The following is a 22,796-nucleotide window of genomic DNA, read 5'->3' as shown; positions in this document are numbered from 1 at the left end:
AGGGAATCAAGTGCACTCTCAGTAAGTTTGCAGACAACACCAAGTCAGGCAGGAGTGTTGTTCTGCTGAAGGGCAGGAAGGCTCTGCAGAGATATCTGAACAGGCTCAGTTGATGATCTGAGGCCAATTGTATGAGGTTCAATAAGATGAAGTTCTGGATACTGCACTTCAGTCACAATAACCCCATGCAGCACTACAGGCTGGGGTCAGAGTGGCTGGAAAGCTGCCCAGTGGAAAGGATCTGAGGGTGCCTCAACAGCAGCTGACCATGAGCCAGCAGTGTGCCCAAGTGACCAAGAAGGCCAATGGTATCCTGGCTTATATCAGAAGTAGTGTGACCAGCAGGACCAGGGCAGTGATTGTCCCTCTGTACTTGGCACTGGTGAGGTTTCACGTCAAATCCTGTGTTCAGTTTTGGGCCTCTCACTACAAAAAGGGAATTGAGGTGCTGGAACATGTCCAGAGAAGGGCAAAAAAGTTGGTTGAGGTTTTGGAGAACAAGCTGAGGGAGTTGGGTTAGTTTAACCTGGAGAGAGGGAAGCTCAGGGGACACCTTATTGCTCTATATAACTACCTGAAAGGAGGTTGTAGCAAGGTAGAGGTCAGTCTCTTTTCCCAAGTAACAAGCAACAGGATGAGAGGAAATGGTCTCAAGTTGTACTACAGGAGGTTTAGATTGAATATTAAAAAAAATTTGTCCACAGAAAGGGTTGTTAAGGACTGGAACAGGCTGCCTGGGGAAGTGGTCGACTCACCAATCCTGGACGTATTTAAAAGACAAGTAGATGTGGTGCTTAGGGTTATAGTTTAGTGGTGTACTTGGCAGTGCTCAATGATCTTAAAGATCCTGAACAATTCTATGATTTTACAATTCTAATTAAAGTCACTAGTTTTAGCCATGAGGTGTAGGAATATATGAAAAATAGAATAGCCCTTCTTAGAGTATTTCTGTTATATGCTTGATTTCCCAGTTGGAATGAAGGATGTAGAGGTGTGCCATCATAAAAAGAGCTGTGACAACTAATTTATTTCATTGAGCCTACACTCTATTGCAAATTTTAATTGAATGTTATAGAATTTGAAATCCAATCTAATATTCAAACTAATCATATCTGTATTGTCCACAGGGTAGGGACATACATAGATCCAGATAAAATATCCGTACCTTTTACTGTCTCTCTTAGTTTCTTCTTATTTTCCCACACAAAAATTGCAGGCAATTCTGCAGTCGTCTCATGGGACTGCTCTGCATACACCTGTTTTTGCATTTACAGTCCTGAATCCTCCTCAGGGCTAATCAGGAGGGAGTATGACAAGACTATCTATGTTAGGTCAGAGCAAAGGCACATAGTGCCCAAAATCTCCTCTCCCATACTGTTTGAGACTGGATATTTGCAGGGGTTCATAGCCAAAGAAAATCAGTTAGGTACTTCTCTCAATGAAGACTCCTTTTGTGACTATGAGGTTTTAGTACCCACATTGTTGTATTTAATAGCCCTTAATGGGACTTACTTCCATTCGTTCAGCTAATTGCTTTTTGAACTGATTTATATTTTGGCATCAAAAACATCCTGCAGCAATGAGTTACACAATTAAATTATGTATTATATGAAAAGCAATTTACACTTCAGTCTGATAATTTACTTGGGTGCTTGCTGGTTTTTGTGTCGTGAATGGTGAATAACATATCCTAAATCACTTTTGACCTGCCATTCATGACTTCATATATTTCAATTATACCATCCTTACTCATCCCTTTTCCAAATTTGAATAACCTTGCTTATAAAATCTCTCCTTGTATAGAAGTCATTCACTGTGGTTCATTATCAAAATTACACTTGCCAGTACCATTTTTAATTTTGATGATCATAGTTCAGTAGAACAGTGAGTTTTACTCTTCTCTAATTTTGTAGTGGAACAACTCACAGTAAACAATATGTGAAACTCCAGGGACTTCACAACACTCTGTAGTAATTCTATAAGGTATCTTTCCTGTAATCTCATGGCAGCTTAATCTCTTTAAGAACCCTGTTCAGAGACTTTTACAACAGATTTTTGCAAATTCATGTATACTATACCAACCATATCAAATTTGTCTATGTGCTCAAATGACTTCTTCTTACAACAAATTAATGCAAAATGTGGGTCCCCTGTACAAAAGGCACACTATTCTACATTGTGTCAGCTTTATTCATGTATTTATTAATGTGATCATTCTTTTTGAGGGGAAGAGGAGAGGTAGGCACTGAACTCTTCTCTGTGGATACCAGTGACAGGACCTGAGGGAATGGTCTGAAGTTGCGTCAGGGAAGGTTTAGGTTGGGTATTAGAAAGAGGTTCTTCACCCAGAGGTTGTTTGGGCACTGGAACAGGCTTCTCAGGGAAGTGGTCATGGCACCAAGACTGAGAGAGTTCAAGAAATGTTTGGATGATACTCTCAGGCACATGGTGGGATTCTTGGGGATGGTCCTGTGCAGGGTTAAGAGTTGGATTAGATGATCCTTGTGAGACCCTTTCAACTCAGCATATTCTGTGATTCTGTGACTTGAAAATGAGAGTTAGTTGTCTATACCTCTGTGAGTTCCCTTGGATCTCTTTTTAAATATTTTGACTCCCCCTTTGCCAGGTACCAAAACTAATTAAAATGATTACCTACAAATCACAGTTAATTGTTCAACAATGTCACAGTGTTCTTTTTGGGGACTTCTGGTTGTAAAGCTTTTGATCCTTCTGGCTGATTGCTATTCATGGCTACGTGTTTACACCTGAAAGTGTAACAACAAGTACACTTTGTTGTTACAACCTGAAAGCAAAAGATGAGTCCAATGTATCACTGACCTGTACACTTTGGAGCCTAACTGTTAGAGTATTAGTTTGACAAGTCCTCCTTAATTTTTGCTCAGTTTCTAGTCCTAGCGGATGTTGAAGCTCTGTTTAGAATTCATTTGTTTTAGAAATGAAGGTCTATTTTCATTTTATGAAAACCTTACATTTTCTTCAAACACACAAATGTCTGCTAAGTTACTACTGATGTGACTTTTACATGAGCAGATTGAACATGCGTAATAGTGCATAGCACTGTTTATTTAAGCTGAAGGTTGTTCTTTTCATTATTCAACTGATGCAAAGAAATAAAACATTACCAATTACATTCTGTTCATACTTCAGGTTTGTTCATTCTACAAAAACTTTAAACTTATAGAAATTATGAAGCTAAAGTATTATTTTTTCATGTTACTCTGAAGTCTTGATGCTTAAACATTAGTCTTTATTCCCTGTATCCATTGTTTTATCTGTTCTTTTCTATGTGAATGCTGTGTGTTATTTTTGCTTAGCTACACTTAGGCACTTGCACATATAATGACTGTTTCTTTCTGTATATAGGCTTTCATCTAACATTTTTGTAATTATGTTGTGGAAAGAGGATATTGTCTAGGTGAAATTTACCTAAAAAAGCACTGTAAAAATTTACTAGTGAGATTAAAAAGCTAATAAAGTTGTAAAATACAGATTCTCCATATACTTGGCAATTATGCTGTCAGTCTATGATTAGATTTCTATATAAAGAAGTTATAAGAGAAAATGCAAGAACCTTGTATAATAAACAGTACAGACACTAAAGAAAGCAATAAGGACTAGACAAGTATTTTCAAACTGCAAAGTAACATTACAGTAATTGTTTAAAACCTTCAACTATTAATTGTTATAAAACAATATGATGAGAACTTCAGTATTTTTATTCAAAGAGATACTTTTAACAGAAATGAATTAGAAAATTTATTTTACTGCTTGGGAAAGTTATAGTTCATTAGTACTTTTCTTTTTGGTCTGGAAAAGCTCTTAAAATAAAATAAAAACAAACAAACAAACAAACAAACAAAAAACACCAAACTGTATGGTCAGACACGGATTTCATTACTCCATAAACTGATGTTTTAACAGTTACTCTAATATTTTACATATTCATCTAACAACCATTCATCAGTAAAAGTCCAGCGATGAGTTTCATTACATCCAAAAATGCATCACAACAGTAACTTAATCCTTTTCTCAGCCTTAACCATTATCTTTCATACCCTGGTACCCCTTTCATGTTTTAATTCATTGATAGATTATTTAAATTGCAAATGACCTGCTTTCAATCCTAGGTCTCCCTTCTTGGACCTGTTTAAGCTTCAATTCACATCTGAATAAAAAAGAAGTTTCATCATTTGCCTAATCATTTTTAATAGCAGAATTTTCTTTTGATCTCTCTTTTTTGCAGCACTTAATGCCTCTATATTGAATACAAAAACATGAAACTGTTCATTTTATGTGGGTATCAGTTCACCTTACACATTAACACTTTTCTTGTCCATCCTCCTTCTCTCCCTTTTTTCCTCATTTCACAGGTCGCCATCTCTCAGACCTTGATATTACAGAAGAATTTCCAAGTTAAACAAGAATTGATTATTTTACTAAACCTTTGATAAATCAGAGTAAAATTTTAAATATTGAAGCTTTACCTCTCCTTTTGACCAAAAAACAGTTAATTTTTTTTTATTCTATTTCTTCTCAACTAGATCATAATTTTATTTAAAAATTACCCCCAACTATTTATAACTATTTCAGGGTATTAATTAATTAAAAAATATAAAGGAAATGTGTATACATAAATGCTATCTCTAGCATCGAACTTTCCTAATCCACAAACCATGCATTCCTAGAAACACAGTATATAATAACAAATTGATATTTATTCTTTGTCACAGGCACACCAGAAGGGTCAGGAGTAAAGATTATGTCATTCTGAGTTTATAATCTTTTCTTTCTTCCAGTCTACTTCTTTTATTCCTCTGTTTATAGTTTTATTTAGCCTTTGTGAGAGTACTTCGTTCATATATAGAAATTCAGCTCTAGATTTACATTTTTGCATTTCACTCCAGACACTGTATCTGTAACAGAAGCAACAGCTGCCAAAAGAAATGCAAACAAAAAGAAATGCTGAGATGTACCCAGAGACAAAGAGTATATTAGTCAGTAGCATTCATACAGTTAATGGCATGTACACAGGTTCTAGCAGGAAAACCCTGGAGGATGGGTGCAATGATCCTCACTCACTTGTTGTCTGGTTTCTCTAAGAGCTGCAAAAAGGTAGATTTGGGAACTGCAGCCTGCAGTGAACACATGCACCAGACGTGATTTGTGGCAAACCTGCCCTCGGTTCTTTGAGGTGAGAAGGGTGAGGTGAGAAGCAGCTGCCAGAGCATATGACACATCACACGTGCTACATAGGTAGGTGGAAAAGACTGGCTGAGAGATGAGGGACACCAGACTGAAGAGGTTACATGAAAAGAAGGTGTAAGGGAATGGGGGCAGGAGGGTGGGTTTCTGATTGGGAAGTTTGCAGACACATAGTTTGACACAAATTTCTTAGGCAGCTGTATCAATGTAGTAACTGACTGTGATGGTGCAGGTTGCTCTGTAGCGTTTCTGTCCTCTGAAAGCCCCCATGCATATCCATGTTGATGTTAACATTTCAGCATAGCATAGTTGACTTCCATTACAGTAAAAGTTACAAGTACCACTAGAGGGCATTAAAAACACCATAAATAACTTTTGGCTGATAATAACAAGAAGGCTTGAAAAGACACAGATGAGAAAAGCTGCGAAGGATAGACAGGAAACATATGGGTCCTATGCAGTGTGTGTTCTCAGAAATATAACTGAACCGGAGGTGCTGAAGGTCTGGAGCTAGCAATGCAAGGCAGCTTTCACAGAGAAGACAAGAGTTAATATTAAATTTTATGTCAGCACTCAGATAATTAGCTAATTTACATATTTCAGCCTGTGGGCCATCTACTTAATGACTAGTGAATGTTATCAAATGATGACAAAAATTACGTTGCATACTGCACCTAAAGATCAAATGGTGATCTTTAACTTCATTGAGGGCAATAGAAACAGCAGCGAGTAACAAAAGCTTTACTCTCACCAGTCGAGGTAAAGCATATTGCTGAGAGGTCTGTGCAGGCTGAGCAGAAAGGTAAAACAAAGGGTGCCTGCAATCATCCAGAAAGCAGAGTTATCAGCTCTGTTGTAACAGACATTTTTGCTTCGTATCAGCTCAACTGTGCAGCAGAACAAAAGACACAAAGGAAAAGTCACCTTGTAAGTAACAAGGTCTGTCAAGTATTGTCACTTACAGAAACACATGTTAAGTTTTCTTGCAGGCTTTTCTCAGCACTGGAGAATTTTTTCATTTAATTCTCTGATTTATCCTAGGAAAAAAAATTAAAAAGAAAAAAAAAAGAAAAAAGAAAAATGCTGCAATATTGGAGTGACAACATTTATTTTTAAAAGCTGTATCCCAAATGGTCACATAAACTTAACGTCCCTGCCATACTTTCCTCTGCCTAGAGGGATCATATAAAAGATTTATTTACTGTTTCAAGTCATTATTTAGGGGAGCAATGTCCATCTAGACCATTTTATTTTGTTTCTGATCTCAAAAGGTCTGAATACAAACAGGTTATATAGGGTAAAGTCAAGGAGAGCTCAGCCCTTTAGGTCAGTAGTTCAAGCAGGACCGCAAATACTTCACAGAGGAGTGCAGTGATATAAGAAAAAGGAAGACAGCCACAGCTGAGAGAAAAACCCAGTATTCCTTATAATGGGAGAGGCAAACTGAATTAAAGTTGTGTGAATGCAGACTTCTTAGAAGCTCGAGTCAGCTGTGAAGTCACAGTTTTGACATGCATAATATATCTCACCCTATCGCTAATGACAAAAAAATTTAGAAAGCTTCTTCCATGGAAAAAGGCACAAAACAGACAGGCATAAGCAAGGAAGATTTAAAAAAAAAAAAAAAAGTTTTCCCCTCAGATACTTCAGTATGAAAGTAAAATGAAATTATATAAAAAAATAATATAGCTGGAAATAATGTGAAAAATATAGCCACACTCGTAGATGTAGTTTTGACATATCACCTCTTCAGACAACAACCATATTTATTGTAATTTTTTACCAGCTAATTTTTGCAGAGAAGAGATTTAAGGCTAAAGCAAAATGTCTTACAATATAGGATAATTTTCTCCATTCTTGTAAATAAATGACATCCTCAGACACAAGTTGTATTGTCATATGCATGTTCATAACATTGCAGACTACAGACACTCACAGATTTAGTACTTTAGAAGATCAGCATGGCTGATCTTACATGTTCCTGACCCTTTAGAAGTATGGGGTTCAAATAGAGCACCCAGCAGAGCACTGTAACAGAGGAGAGCTTTCAGATGGTGAACAACCTGTCTGAGAGAGAGAGAGATGCAGATCCCTTTCTTCTCCTTACATTACATACATACCCAGATTTTTGTTATAAGTTTCAACTCTTGCTTCTTGCTATTCGAAATTCAAAATGTTACAGAGGTTCAGATTTTCCATCTAAAGTGTATGGCACTGGCAGAGAGACCACATTCCCTGAATCAAGTGACATGATAATCACCTAAAAGTTTAATTTGTTAGATTCCTTTTAGAAAATACAAATTTAGAAAATACACCTAATTATATTATCATTCAACATTTCTATCATTCAAGTTGAGCTTATTTTATAAATATTAAAATAAAATATTTTCGTAAGAATAAAACAGAGTATAATTTATATAGTATGTTATATACAAAGTGGTCATTTATGAAGTCTCTTACAGTGAAATTATTTTTCATTTTAAGCTGTCATTACAGTAGCAATATGTTTAAAATTTCTGCAATTCCATTTACCTTCAGAAAAAGCATTAATTTTCCTGCTCCATTTAGGTAATCACGAACAGAAAGACTAATAAATATTTTAAGAAATTGATTGAAGGATGACTTTAAGTGGACATTAGCTTACAATCTAATGCAAAGCCATGAGAGTGATAGACTTTCTTTTTTTGAATCTCTTAGTACAAAATATCTTCCACACTGATGTTCCTTATCTACCTTTTTTATCAGATCTTCAGACCTTCAGATCTTATGGTTTTCTATAACGCTTTTGGGGTTTTTTTTAAGAGAAAGGTTCCGGTCTGGAATTATTTATAAGGTTTGTACAAATCAAAACTGGAAGTCACATTGGGAAACTGCTCTTTACAACTGACTTGACAGCTCCACCCATTTTTTTCTGTCTTGGTGTGCTTTTAGACGAGCTGTAATTTATGATCAACTAATGACATCTAGTCCTTGCTGTGTGTGCAAGTTTCGAGCTGGCTTCCTGCCAAGTCCCCGAAACTCGACAAGGACCTGCCTCCCAGAGAGGGAAAAGAAAAAAAAACCAAGCAGCCAAAGCTATAGCAAATATATATATATATATATATATATATATATTACATATGAGACAGATACACAAAAGGAGAATACCACACACAGAAGGGGGGGGGGGGGGGGGGGGAAGGGGAAGGGAGAAGGACAAAAAGGGGCAAGGACCGAACAAGCCAACCAGCCGACCGAAGGCAAACTAGCAAAAATCTCACCACTTCCCTTCGAACAGGCAGGATGGCTAGACACGGCCCAAGGCTCTCCCCTCACGCGTGGCAGATAACGGTAGTCACTGTAGGCCTCAGCTCCAGATAAACCAGACCAAAACAGGGACCCGCCGTTCTCGAACCTCGCCGGAGAGGAAGAGGGCGAGATGCCTCCCGCTGGCCTTATTTATACCTCAAGTTACGTAAAGGAATAGCATGGAATACTTCCGTGATCACTTTTCTAGTTCCTTCCTGGTTACAAGTTGGTCTCCAGGAAGGCCTAGAGTGAAACCACCACATTCTCCACCCCTTATTCCATACTATTTCTTCACGTAACACCTATGTCTCACGTTCGTCTACATCCCGCGCATATATATACACATTTGCATATATATATATATATATAGTTCTTGTTGGTCTCTCGGCACAGTTGTCTCGTCGTTGGAAAATCAATACCGATGTCAGTTCAGTCCAGATCTTTGGTCTCCTCAGTCACCATTACAGTTCTGATTTATGGCTGTTTCATCACTGGACTGTCTCATCACCGGATACCAGCAACAGCTTAGTTCAGGTCTCTCTCTCATCTGGTGACTGGCTTCCTGTAAAAACACAACTTAGGACATACAATTAGTTTTTCCCCAAGGCTAAGTTTCCTTGAGGCACACACTGGATGACTCCATCCTTCCTCATTACCCACCACGTATGTCCTGGCCCTTGAGCAAAGACAATCCCACGAATGGGTTTGTCTTGGCCTGAGGCAGGGGTAACCCAAACAGCTTTCCCTAGCATTCCCCTCAAATGGATTGCTGGAACTTTATCTCCATCAACAATGTGAAGGGATTCTGCCTGTGCAGGGCCAGCTCGATTGACAGAACCCCTGGTGTTAACTAGCCAGGTAGCCTTGGCTAAGTTCTTGTCCCAGTTTTTATAAGTCCCCTCACCTAATAACTTTAGAGTGGTCTTCAATAATCCGTTATATCTCTCAATCTTCCCAGCAGCTGGTGCATGATATGGAATGTGGTATACCCATTCGATACCATGTTCCCTCGCCCAAGTGGTGACTAATCCATTTTTGAAATGAGTCCCGTTGTCCGACTCAATACGTTCTGGGGTCCCGTGTCGCCACAGGACTTGCTTTTCAAGGCCCAGAATGGTATTCCGGGCCGTTGCGTGGGGCACTGAAAAAGTCTCTAACCATCCCGTTGTTGCTTCCACCATGGTAAGTACATAGCACTTACCTTGGCGGGTCTGTGGCAGTTTGATATAATCAACCTGCCATGCCTCTCCATACTTATACTTATCCCATCGTCCACCATACCACAGGGGTTTCAGTCTTTTCGCCTGCTTAATAGCGGCACAAGTCTCACAATCATGGATAACTTCAGAAATGATATCCATGGTTAAATCCACCCCTCGGTCTCGTGCCCATCTGTGGGTGGCATCTCGGCCTTGATGACCGCAAGCATCATGGGCCCATCGAGCCAGAAACAGCTCTCCCTTCTGCTGCCAGTCTAGGTCTACTTGTGACACCCCTATCTGTGCAGCTCGGTCCGCTTCTCTGTTGTTATTATGTTCTTCATTAGCTCGCTTTTTGGACACATGGGCGTCTACATGGTGGACTCTCACATTCAGACTCTTCGCTCTGGCAGCGATGTCCTGCCACAAGTCAGCAGCCCAGATGGGTTTTCCTCCACGCCTCCAGTTCATCTTCTTCCATCGCTCTAACCATCCCCATAGAGCATTGGCTATCATCCACGAGTCTGTGTAGAGGTAGAGTCTCGGCCAACCTTCTCGTTCAGCAATGTCCAGGGCCAATTGGACGGCTTTGAGTTCCGCAAATTGACTCGACTCGCCTTGACCCTCAGCGGCTTCTGCCACTCGTCGGGTGGGATTCCAAACGGCCGCTTTCCACTTCCGGTTCCTTCCTACAATTCGGCAAGAACCATCAGTGAAAAGGGCATAACGCCTTTCTTCATCTGGCAGCTGATCAAATGGCGGAGCTTCCTCGGCTCGGCTCACTGGCTCTTCTTCTTCTGCCAGACTGAAGTTCCCACCTTCAGGCCAATTGGTTATAATTTCCAAGATGCCGGGGCGATTCGAGTTCCCGATTCGGACACGTTGTGTAATCAAAGCCATCCACTTGCTCCACGTGGCATCGGTGGCATGATGCGCAGGGGGCACCTTCCCTTTGAACATCCAGCTCAAGACGGGTAATCGGGGTGCCAGGAAGAGCTGTGCTTCGGTACCAATTACCTCTGAAGCTGCTCGTATACCTTCATACGCCGCTAAGATTTCCTTTTCCACAGGGGTGTAATTGGCCTCAGAACCTCTGTAGCTTCGGCTCCAGAAACCCAGTGGTCGCCCTCGCGTCTCGCCAGGCACCTTTTGCCAGAGGCTCCAGGAGGGACCTTTATCTCCAGCTGCAGAGTAGAGCACATTCTTTACATCTGGTCCCATTCTAACTGGTCCAAGAGCCACGGCATGTGCAATTTCTTGCTTGATCTGCCTGAAAGCTTGTTGTTGCTCCGGACCCCACTGGAAATTGTTCTTTTTACGGGTCACAAAGTAAAGAGGGCTCACAATCTGACTGTATTCTGGGATATGCATCCTCCAGAAGCCTATGGCTCCCAGAAAAGCTTGGGTTTCTTTCTTGTTTGTGGGGGGAGCCATTGCTACAATCTTGTTGATGATGTCTGTTGGTATCTGGCGTCGTCCATCTTGCCATTTCACCCCTAGGAATTGGATCTCTCGGGCAGGTCCCTTGACTTTGCTCTTCTTGATAGCGAAACCGGCCTCGAGGAGAATCTGGATGATCGTCTGTCCTTTTTTGAAAACTTCTTCTGCTGTATCCCCCCATACAATGATGTCATCGATGTACTGGATGTGTTCGGGAGCCTTACCCTTCTCTAGTGTGACCTGGATCAGTCCATGACAGATGGTTGGACTGTGTTTCCACCCCTGGGGCAGTCGATTCCAGGTGTATTGAACGCCCCTCCAGGTGAAAGCAAACTGTGGCCTGCACTCTGCCGCTAAAGGAATGGAGAAAAACGCGTTGGCTATGTCGATGGTGGCGTACCACTTTGCTGTCTTGGACTCCAACTCATATTGGAGCTCCAACATATCTGGCACGGCAGCACTCAACGGTGGCGTAACTTCATTTAAGCCACGATAGTCCACAGTCAGTCTCCACTCTCCATCGGATTTACGCACAGGCCAGATGGGGCTGTTGAAGGGTGAATGGGTTCTGCTGACCACCCCTTGGCTCTCCAACTTTCGGATCATTTTGTGGATAGGGATCACAGCATCTCGGTTTGTCCGATACTGTCGTCTGTGTACAGTTGTTGTGGCTATTGGCACTTCTTGATCTTTAACTCGTAGTAATCCTACAATGGAAGGGTCTTCTGAAAGGCCAGGAAGGGCAGACAATTGCTTGGACCCCTCTTCAATCACCGTGGCTACACCAAAAGCCCACCGGTACCCTTTCGGGTCCTTGAAGTATCCTCTTCTTAGGTAGTCCATACCAAGGATGCAAGGGGCTTCTGGCCCCGTCACAATGGGACGCTTTTCCCATTGGTCTCCCGTCAAGCTCATGTCCGCCTCTACTACTGACAATTCTTGAGACCCTCCTGTCACTCCAGAAATAGTAACAGTCTCGGTACTCTTATACTCCGAAGGCATTACAGTACACTGGGCTCCAGTATCTATCAAGGCCTGGTATCTTTGAGGATCCGATGTGCCAGGCCATCGGACCCACACAGCCCAGTAAACCCGGTTATCTTCTTGGTCCCTCTCCTTCTCCTGGCAGAAGGCAGGGCCCCTCTACTGGTCTTGATCAGAGCATTCGTCGTCAGAGTTTGACTTTGACTTCTTAGACTTTTTGCCATTGTCGAAGTGGACCTCCATCTTCTCGTGTTTCGGCGATCGCAGTTTCTCTTCTAAGAAATCTCCATCTACTACATAGACAACTTTTTTGTCAGTCTTCTTTCGCTTCAGCTCCCTCACTCTAGCTTCAAGCTTAGAAGTGGGTTCACCATCCCACTTCTTCATGTTTTCTCCTTTACTACGAAGGTATGCCCATAGTTGGTTACGTGACCCACGCTTAGAGTTCTCTTTCCTTCGACGTGTGAATGACAGGGATCGTGAGCAAGATCGAGACCAGGATCGAGGTCTAGGCCGAGGTCGTCTTTGTCGGTCCCGCCGTGATCTTCCCATTGGCCTTTCTTGGTAATCTCTATACCTTCTGTCCTCTCTGTCTCTAAGGTCGTCCTCATATCTGGAATATTCATAATCTCTCTCCGTTCTTTCCCTATCGTAGGTGCGTCGGTACAGGGGATTGAAGGAGTCTTCCATATTTTCCTCGATGGTTCTTATCCAAGCACACATAGTGTCCACGCTTGGTTCATCCATCTTTGGATTATATACGGGTATCAAGCAGGAAATATATGGTTTAGGGGCACCTTGAATTACCTTTTTCCACATTGGTTGCGTGCAGGGAACATTCTCAGGAACTTGGATATCATAATAATCTGGATCAGAATAGATGATCTCCAGCATGGCCAATTCCCGTAGGTATTGGATGCCTTCTTCCGCAGTCCTCCACCTTCTTGAAGAACTCTTCAGGGACTCCTTAAATGGGTATTTCACTCTTACCGCGTGGAGTATTCGGAGCCAAAGACTGGACGCCATTTTCTCCCTCCCCATTTCTTGCTCTATCACAGGGTCTCGAGCAATGGATCCCAACTGTCGTGCTTCATCACCTTCAATTACATGACTATCAGCTCCCTTGTCCCAGCATCGCACCAGCCAGGTGAGGACTTCTTCACCAGGCAAGCGCATATAATCTCTCCGTAAATCTCGAAGCTCTCTTGTGGTCAGTGATTGTGTAATTTCGCTTTCTCGCATAATTTCTTGTCCATCTCTCCCACGTAGAATCTTTTCCACCTCTCTCTTTACTCTTCCACTCCTACGTGGGACTGCTCCCACTTCCTCCCTATATCTCTCATGTGGAGGTGGAGACTGAGCATGCTGTGGGGATAAGCTTCTATATTGTTCACGCCGCGGAGATGGTTTCCTATGCCGTTCATACCGTGGGGATGGACTCCTATGCCGTTCACGCCGCGGAGATGGACTTCTACGTCGTTCATACCGTGGGGATGGACTCCTACGCTGTTCGCGCCGCGGAGATGGACTTCTGCGTCGTTCACGCCGTGGAGATGGACTTCTATGCCATTCACGCCGTGGGGATGGACTCCTGCGTCGTTCGCGATACCCAGCGGGTGGAGGTAGTGAGTAATCTTTCACGTGGTGAGATAAGGGCCTCTTCCTCCAATCATTCACACCTCCAAGAGAAGGTTGGGTCTGGAGGGGTAGGGATAATTCCCCCTCCAATTGAGGGGGATGCTTTGGCTCCTTCTTTGCGTCTTTTGTAACACTGAATGTGTAGTCAGGATATAAATCATCAAGCGACAATATACCACCGGCCGTTTGTACTGTTGCTTTCTTTTCTCTTGATGCTGTTCTGTATTCCTTTGGGCGTGCCCCTAGTTCTCTTGGACGTGCTCCTTCCCGTGTAACCGTTTCTTCCTCTCTGGTACCTGCTTCTTCTCTTCCAATCGCTCCTTCCTCAGTCACAACCACTACTTCCTCTCTCGCAGTCGCGCCTTCATCACTTGCTGTTGCTCCTTCTCCCATTGCTGCCGCTCCTTCGTCCACTACATCTTGAGTGAATTGGATAGGTTCTTCTGTTCCTTCTTCTTCTTCTTCTTCTTCTCTTTCTTCTGTGCGTTCTGGTTGGGGAGATGAGTCTGTAAGTTCCTTGATCTCTCTTACCCACGTCTTCTTCTTCTTCACAGGGGCAATGATGACCTTCCGGTTCTTAGCTTGAGTCCCGGTTCTAGTGGGCTTAGTAGAAATGGCATTGACTTCAAGTTGTGTTTGGACTCCAACTTCTGTGGACCTAATAGGGACATCACTGGTTTCAAGTGGCGTGGTTTGGGTTTCTGTGTCGACCTTAACCCTTTGAAGGTGGTCTATGGCAGCTCGATAAGCATTAGCCAGGCCCCAGCACAAAGCGGAGAATTGCATATTCGGATCTTTGTAGGAAAAACACCCTTCTGCCAAACAGTGGGCCATCTCACCAGAATCAAACATTTGTTCTGGTGTGAACTCCCAATTAATGGGGGGTGACACATATCCTACTAATCTACCGAAATCTTCCCAAGCTCCATGCCACCCGGGGACTGGCCTGTCTGCAGCCCTTTCCAAAGTTCCAGCGAGTCCCTTTGAGGTGTGATCTTTCCTACAAGAGGGAAGGCAACGGAACCCCATTCTTCCAAGTTTAAGTAGCACTTCCAGTACCTTTATCAATGACAGTACTGTTGCAATAAGATTTATATAGTAATTAGAGCCGATTTTAACCATGGGGATTTCCTTTACCAAACCTTCGATGTCAAAATTAAAGGATGGAAGCAATTTGTTCCATCCATCCTCAAGGTCTGGACGTCTCCCTATACGGTAGCCTAACACAGGTGTAAAGGTGGCTAGAATTATAAGACAAATTAATGAAATAGCCATTGTTTTTTGTTATTATTTCTTCTTGATCCCAAAACAAACCTTTGTTTATATAAACAAAGTTTCCTTGGCTGCTTTCCCAGACTCTGGCAGTGTTCCCAGACCTGTTCCCAAAACAATAGATTGGTTTTGCAAAACAACACCGAGCTTGGCTGTCTTCCTGGAAAAACGTTTATCAAAACAAGCCAAACTTAACCAAAATATCCCACTTCTGACACCAAAAAATGTTGTGCAAGTTTCGAGCTGGCTTCCTGCCAAGTCCCCGAAACTCGACAAGGACCTGCCTCCCAGAGAGGGAAAAGAAAAAAAACCAAGCAGCCAAAGCTATAGCAAATATATATATATATATATATATATATATTACATATGAGACAGATACACAAAAGGAGAATACCACACACAGAAGGGGGGGGGGGGGGGGGGGGAAGGGGAAGGGAGAAGGACAAAAAGGGGCAAGGACCGAACAAGCCAACCAGCCGACCGAAGGCAAACTAGCAAAAATCTCACCACTTCCCTTCGAACAGGCAGGATGGCTAGACACGGCCCAAGGCTCTCCCCTCACGCGTGGCAGATAACGGTAGTCACTGTAGGCCTCAGCTCCAGATAAACCAGACCAAAACAGGGACCCGCCGTTCTCGAACCTCGCCGGAGAGGAAGAGGGCGAGATGCCTCCCGCTGGCCTTATTTATACCTCAAGTTACGTAAAGGAATAGCATGGAATACTTCCGTGATCACTTTTCTAGTTCCTTCCTGGTTACAAGTTGGTCTCCAGGAAGGCCTAGAGTGAAACCACCACACTGTGTAATTTCTCATTTACCAAATGCATCATGTCATAACATTCAACAAACACCAGACATGTCTAATTTCTAAGACAGTATAAAAATGAATCCACAACACTATGACAAAAACAAATACTGTTCTTTCACTGAAATACTACTGAAAACACAAAATACGTTAACCTACCTTAACAATTTCTGAAGAACATACAAAATAATACCCAAATATATAATACTCTCCTATACACATATGACCCTCTACCCCTCTCTACCCCAAAAAAACCTCAAAAAAACCACAATAAAACTTTTGGAAATATTTCAGTAAAAAATATTTCAAAATCCTTCTAATTGTGTATTATGAAGATAATCATCCTGTCACTGTCTTCAGTATGGCTGTATATATCCACAAAATTCAATAAATCTGTTAACTCCAAATTCTTGTGGAGATGAGAAAAAACAGCAATAACCTTTTTTAAAACAAAATTTCAAATCTAGTGGCAGTAACTCTCGTGATTTTTTGTTGGCTATGTTTTTTTTTACAGAGGACTATTAAGTAGCGCATGAGTTGAGCAGTCAGCCAGATCCTGGAGCACATTTCCTTTTTCACTATGAATTTGTAGATTCAGTGGTATTTCTCAAAGTGAAGGTTTATACTATCAGGTACAAAAAGAGATACGTGGCCACAGTACAAAAGTTGTCACTGTAGTATAATTTTAATATTGCATATATATACACACATATAATCCAAAAGAACATTAATTCCTGTCTTAAGGTGATCAAGGACTCAGTTGAGTACTACAATTGTGTAGCAGTCAACGATTACTAGATATGTTGATATTCCCTTGGAGGCAGAATTTCACATAAAAAATACGTCATCTTGACTGAATCTTGAATTCTTTCTTCAAGAGAAACAAAAATATTTGGGGTAATGTCAAGAGTTGCAGGGGTTTTCACAATTTAATGATTCCTCAGTCATAGAAAACAACACTACGTGTCTACTTTTCTGCAATGAGAAGAGGTGGCACAATCCCTTCTGGCATCATCTCCCATTTTCTCCCTAAATCTAGAAAAACTGATGCAGTATGCATTCAAATTATAGACACTTGATGTCTCTGAATACTGTATAAAGATCAGATAAAATGAAGGTCTGGAAACAAAGCTGGTACTGAAATTGCACAGAAGCCTCATCCTTTGTAAGCTTTTTTGAACAAATAATTCAGCTGCAGAAAGACTGTGATTTTTCAAGACATTTCGTCTAGAAACTTGATCCTAAGGAAGGAAGATTCTTCAAACCGAAGAAGGAAGGAAACAGCTAGAATGACTTTTTCTTGTCTGGTTTTTAAAGTTTAAAAAGAAAACACTATCCAAACCAAACATTTCAGCCACAGACTATAGAAAAATAGACTGCTGACAGAATTTCTTCACAGGAAGAAACCTGACCCAACTGTTAGTTGTGAACTAGTGGATTTCATTGTGACTAGCAAGATACCTTCTACATAAAGCAAACTTAACCTTTTTAAGACTAGTATCATTTCACAATGTGTCATGATTTGACCCCATCCAGCAACCAAGCCACACAGCAACCCTATCCAGCAACACAACCACTTGCTTCCTTCCCCCTCAGTGGGGATGGGAGAGAGTATTGGAAGGGTAAAAGTGAGAAAATTCCTGGGTTGAGATAAAGACAGTTTAATAGGGAAAGAAAAAAAACACCACACTCAAGCAAAGCAAAAGAAGGAATTTATTCACCACTTCCCAGGGCAGGCAGGTGCTCAGGAATCCCCAGGAAAGCTGGGCTCCATCCCCATAAAGGGGGACAAACACCATCACTTTGAATGCCCCCCCCCAGTTGTTCTTTATTCTTCCCCACAGTTTTTATTGCTGAATATGAGTGCCTTTGGTCATTTGGGGTCAGCTGTCCCAGCTGTGTCCCCTCCCAACTCATTTGGCACCCCCAGACTTCTCACTGGTGGAGTGGGGAGAGGATCAGAAAAGGCCGTGTAGTGGTTTGGACTTTGTTTTCCCCCAGAGGCTAAGAAAGTGGTAGACCCCGAGGGGTGGAAACCCCTGGAAGTTTTGGAGTTCTGTCCAATGGGCACTCCTGCAAAAATGTCAACATCCCACAAGCTCACCGGAAGAGATGAGTTGTAGTTTGGTTGTTGGGGAGAGGTGGCCATGTTGTGAACCACGAGGAAGGGGCTCTGAGCCCCTTGGGCCCTCTGGGGCCCTCCCAGCCCCTGGCTGGGGGTGGGGACTGCAAAGACTTGGAACAGTGTTAGACTGGACTAAGTGTCTGTAGTTATGCCGGGAGATGTTTTCTCCATGGGCGCAGAGCAGCAGCAGGCACTGATCAGAGAAACGGTGGCAGAGAACCAGGATAGATAACACCTGAACTGAAGGAGCAGTAGAAGCAACATGCAGCACCAGAGAAAGGACTCCTGGAAGGAGAACCGGGAAAAAGAGAGCCAGCAGCCTGAGAGACAGAGTTCTGGGGGTAAGAATGTACCAGATCCCCTAAAACTCCCTTGAGACCCCTCTTGGAGAAGAGGGACATGGACTCCTGTTTTGGAGAGCAGTTTTGGACATGCAGCACCGGAGAGAGAGAGAGGAGCTAAGAAGCTCAAAGACGTCCCGGAGCTGGACCGGGACGGCCAGAGGAATGCGGGGGGAGTTGACCTTGGCTCTCCCCCCCCTTGCACTGCTGCCACGGTGGCAGCCTGAGAGACAGGGCACAGAGGCCCTGCAAGGAGCTGGGTCTCCTGGAGATACCAGACCGTCACGAAGACCCCCTGTGTCTTCGTGATATGACGTGGTGATACGACCTTGTCTGGGGTTACAAAGCCCACGGAAGACCCCTCGGTTGGAGGCGATGGGGCCGAGAGAGGTTTGGATACCTCCCTCGTGAGTGCTGGCAGAAATCCAGCTATCAGTTGCTGTATGTGGAGAAAACAGACAGACTGCTGCCTCAGAAGATGCTGCTGCTTAAGGACTGGAAGGGATCTGTCCTTCTTTCCCTCCTGGACTTTTATTTGGAGGGGAGAAGAGATCTGATCATTGTAAATACATATATCATGGTAGAGAGAGTTGTGATCGTGTGTATAATGTGATATGGTATTTATTTGTACAGTCATTGTAATATATTCCCTTTCCCCCACTTTGAGTCTGGTGTGTTTTGTCTGGAAAAACCCATCTCACATTAGGTTGAGATGTGGGAGGGGGAATAGAGCTGGGGATTGGATTTTGGGGCTGTCTCAAACCATGACAGGCCGTGACTGTGTAATCACTGCTAAGTAATAATGAAAACATCTCTGTATTATCAACTCTGTTTCCAACAAAAATCCAAAACACAGTCCCATACTGATTACTCTGAAGAAAATTAACTCTACCCCAACCAAAATCAGCACACAGTCACTGCAACATCCTAAACCTAAATTCAGATCAAATATCTCCACATTGAGAATGTTACTCGGTATACTTGAACTTTTCTAAAAAATGGCAATTAAAGGGAAAAAGAGAAAACTAATTGCCTCCAGTAAATCTGCCACTCATTTTTATTATTGGAGTTTTTTTGAATTCTTTTCTATAAGTTCAACTTTGGAAATCTGCAGAGTGCTGTAATTACATCAAGACATGAGAAAGTCCTGCATAGCAATATGTTTCAGTCTAAAACCACACCTCCAGAATACTAATGCAGAGGAAAAATAAGAACAGGAAAACAAATATGCCAATATTACATACTGCTGCAAGTCCCCTTGGTGGGCTATATGATACTACTTCATGAATAAAGATGGAGTAAACTACATTTGTAGCATAATAAGAAAAGGTAATTAGTGCCATCTATTCACTGCAGTTAGAATTTGACTAGAACAATTTGATTACTTTTATCACATTTTAAACTTTGAGTAAGATTTTCAGCTCTGTAATCCAGTTAGTGGTAAAGTGTGGAGAATATAAGTCAGCTTCTCAATATGATTGATGAGTATATGCTGTGCAGGAAAGGAGCTGAAAAAAAATACAGAGCTCATAATATAGACACTGTCTGCTTCCTTTAAAGTAAATATCTTCTAAATCAGTTTGAATCCTTCAGCATGACTAAAATATAAGCTTAGTATCTTCTCTGAACAAACAGGAAATGGAAAACTATTCATAGGAAAGAGGAGCTTTTTTTTTGGTTTGAACTTAAGACTATGATCTTTCAGATATGCATTTATTATTTATATTTTGTTAAATCCCACATCTTACTGAGAATTAGGCTTTACTCATGCTGGGTGTTTTACAAATACAGAAATAATTACAGTGATAGACTATTTCAAATTCAGATATAAATTTATTGGCAAAAGGTTGAGTGATACACCCTGAGACAATGTCAAGCAAAGGGATTTAAATGCCCAGACCCAGACCTTCATTTTCACTGGTAGCAAAGTGGCCTTGATAAGGTGAGACATAGAGTTTGTACTGAGGACAGGTTATCAGCCTGCACTAACCAGAACTCCTAGTAGTACTCCTATAGAGACACTCTGTAAGATTAGAGGTTCATTTGTTGCCTCTTCTCCTGAGACCTAGAAGCCAACTCCATCCAGATCCACAACTTGATCTCAAGTAATAATAGCAAAAGCAACCAGACAAGCTCCTCAATCTCTTTGAAGGAGAGGTGCCATTTCACTGCCTGTCCACTGCACACCTGTAATCCATGGGAAATTACTTGTTCTCATCAACTAATAATGATCCAGGCCCCATCAAGAGTGGAATGTTTTGCAGAAATATTTTGTCATCCTGAGGTGTGCTTATCATGCTTTCAAACTTCTCGTTTTTGCTTCCTGCAAAATTAAGGTTGTTTAAGGACTTTATTATCATGGTGATGATAATGTGAGAGCTTTTGATTGTTGTATTCTAACAAAGGATTTTTCTATTTATGAAAATGTGGAAGCTTTTCCTAGATTATGAGATAACTACTTATATTGCATCCTGTTATGAATAATCCTACTGTTTTCTGATGTGATATTTTTCATAAACATTTATGTGGTGTGTAGTTTTGCTCTGATGATATAGCTTTATGTGCCAGAATACAAATTATGTTTCTTTATAAATTATTTAAAATGCTGTGGGATTACTCTCTCTATATTTAATTTCCACCCACAGTGTTTTGAGGAGTTCTTTATGACAAGAATTTTCTTCTTTTTTGTAAATATTCCTGAATATGAGAATTTATATTTTTCCTGTCATTTTCCCTGGCATTCTGTAATTTTTCTTTCAGAAATATAAGCCTATAAAAAAATGGCTGTAAGTGCAGGGAATTGTCTAGGGTTGCAATGTAGGAAATTAAATGACAGAATTTAAATCAAATTTAGCTTTGGATAAAAATGTTGCCTTAACAATACTCCAAACCTGTAGTTTCAGGTTTAAATATCTCCAGCTGCAGGGATTCTTATTTACATGACAGGTGCTTTGGTCAGTCCTGTTACCTTATAACACTGGGTGTTCAATTCATCCAGTGCTTTGATTACTTTGGAACACGGAGAATATACATACCTACTTTGAAGAGTAAGTAATGTATTTGTTAACATTATTATCCATTAAAGGATTTTAAGGCAATTTTCAAAATATAGAAAAAAATTACTACTCCATTTAGCAGATGAGAGTTGCTTCCTTTTTGGCACAGAAATACTGGAGCCCTGAATAATTTGACAGGTCCAAAACTCCAGAGGAAATATGAAAAACTCATAGTAAAAGGAAAACTTAAAACTCCGTCCTTTAACCTAAATATGTTATATTTGAGCATTTCATAATGCTAAATGATTTTATCACACAGTTCCTCTGCAAGGTGAGGGTACCATTACCCCCGATTTATAGATTAAAAAATAACATACATGATTTAGATGAAATGTAGACACCTGAGCTAAAAATTAGTTCTTCAAAACTGTTGCACTTTTTCCTTTTATCTCTGGAGGTGTCTGATGATGTTCATTCACTTTTTGCTCTGATCGTGATTTCTTTTCTCTGTTAAAAAATAATAATTTTCAGCTATATGGAGAGGATGCAAAGACTGATAGCATTTTCCAGAGGGAGGAACACAGTAGCAGGCAAACTATTCAGCAAAAGGAGGAACTACCTCTTTCTGGCTTGAAACATTGCACAACAGAAGATTCTGGATGTGGACCCTACACAACAATAGTATTACACTGCCTAAGGAGAGCATCTGAGCTTGGAAGAGACAGATTGTGAAACAGTTCCTTTGTCTCTAAATCTCTATGGTCAGACTATCTACAGATATGTTTTTCCCTCGGTCAAGTATACCGGTTTTGTGTAACTTCCCAGTGAGTTTTGGAACAGATTCAAGGGGACAGACAGCCAAAATTTAGGTGCACAACTGCAGGACAAAATTATGGAAGTGCTTCTGTAAGTATAGACAAGTATCCAAAACTCACTGTTGTGGCAGGAAATTTAATCTGTTCTAAGCTGCTGGTGGTCCTTTGGTCAAGCTTCAAGAGTTACAAACTGGTTGTCTGAGACACAAACCAGTTCTCTCTTTTTTTCTTTTTTTTCTTAAATATAAGCCCTTGCCTGTGAATACAGGACAGAAACTGCTACTGACTCTCCATGTGACCTCAGACATGTCGTATTAGCGCAGAGCCTTTCTTCTTTTCGTTAATCAGATTTTCCACTTCTCTCAAATATTCAAATAGCAAAAATATGCAGCCTTTAATGCTGAATTAATGTTTCAAATACTCCTGATCATTAAGGCATTGCTCTGTTAGTTTCAAGGTATAGTTACTGCAAAAATGAGAAAGTGTCGATTAGCATAATGTAAGACAACAGAGCATGTGATATGGCAGGGAAATGAGTAATAGTGTAGGGGGTCTTGGGATCAAATAAACCCCAGTTGGCAGCATTACCCCATTCCTTACCAGACTGGCCACAGGGCTGCAGAGGAAGCCATCATTGGAATGGATCTCGGGAGAACTTGGTGTGCACATGC

At 41.4% G+C, this 22,796-nt stretch overlaps 1 protein-coding gene across 1 annotated transcript; it reads right to left on the bottom strand.

The window, feature by feature from the left end:
• Window positions 1-6,242: 6,242 nt before the first annotated feature.
• Window positions 6,243-14,456, bottom strand: LOC127465366 (uncharacterized protein K02A2.6-like). Its single transcript, XM_051775831.1, has 3 exons — window positions 14,308-14,456; window positions 9,471-10,496; window positions 6,243-6,260 (listed from the first exon to the last, which is right to left on the bottom strand). The coding sequence occupies exons 2-3, from the start codon at window positions 10,224-10,226 to the stop codon at window positions 6,243-6,245; spliced, it is 774 nt and encodes a 257-aa protein (XP_051631791.1). The 5' UTR covers window positions 10,227-10,496; window positions 14,308-14,456.
• Between the last annotated feature and the right edge of the window lie 8,340 nt (window positions 14,457-22,796).

This window comes from Manacus candei, unplaced genomic scaffold (genome assembly GCF_025592945.1).
Source record: "Manacus candei isolate 608988 ecotype Guabito, Panama unplaced genomic scaffold, ASM2559294v1 h1tg000008l, whole genome shotgun sequence".
Lineage (NCBI taxonomy): Eukaryota > Metazoa > Chordata > Aves > Passeriformes > Pipridae > Manacus > Manacus candei.
This window is presented reverse-complemented; position numbering and strand designations above follow the sequence as displayed.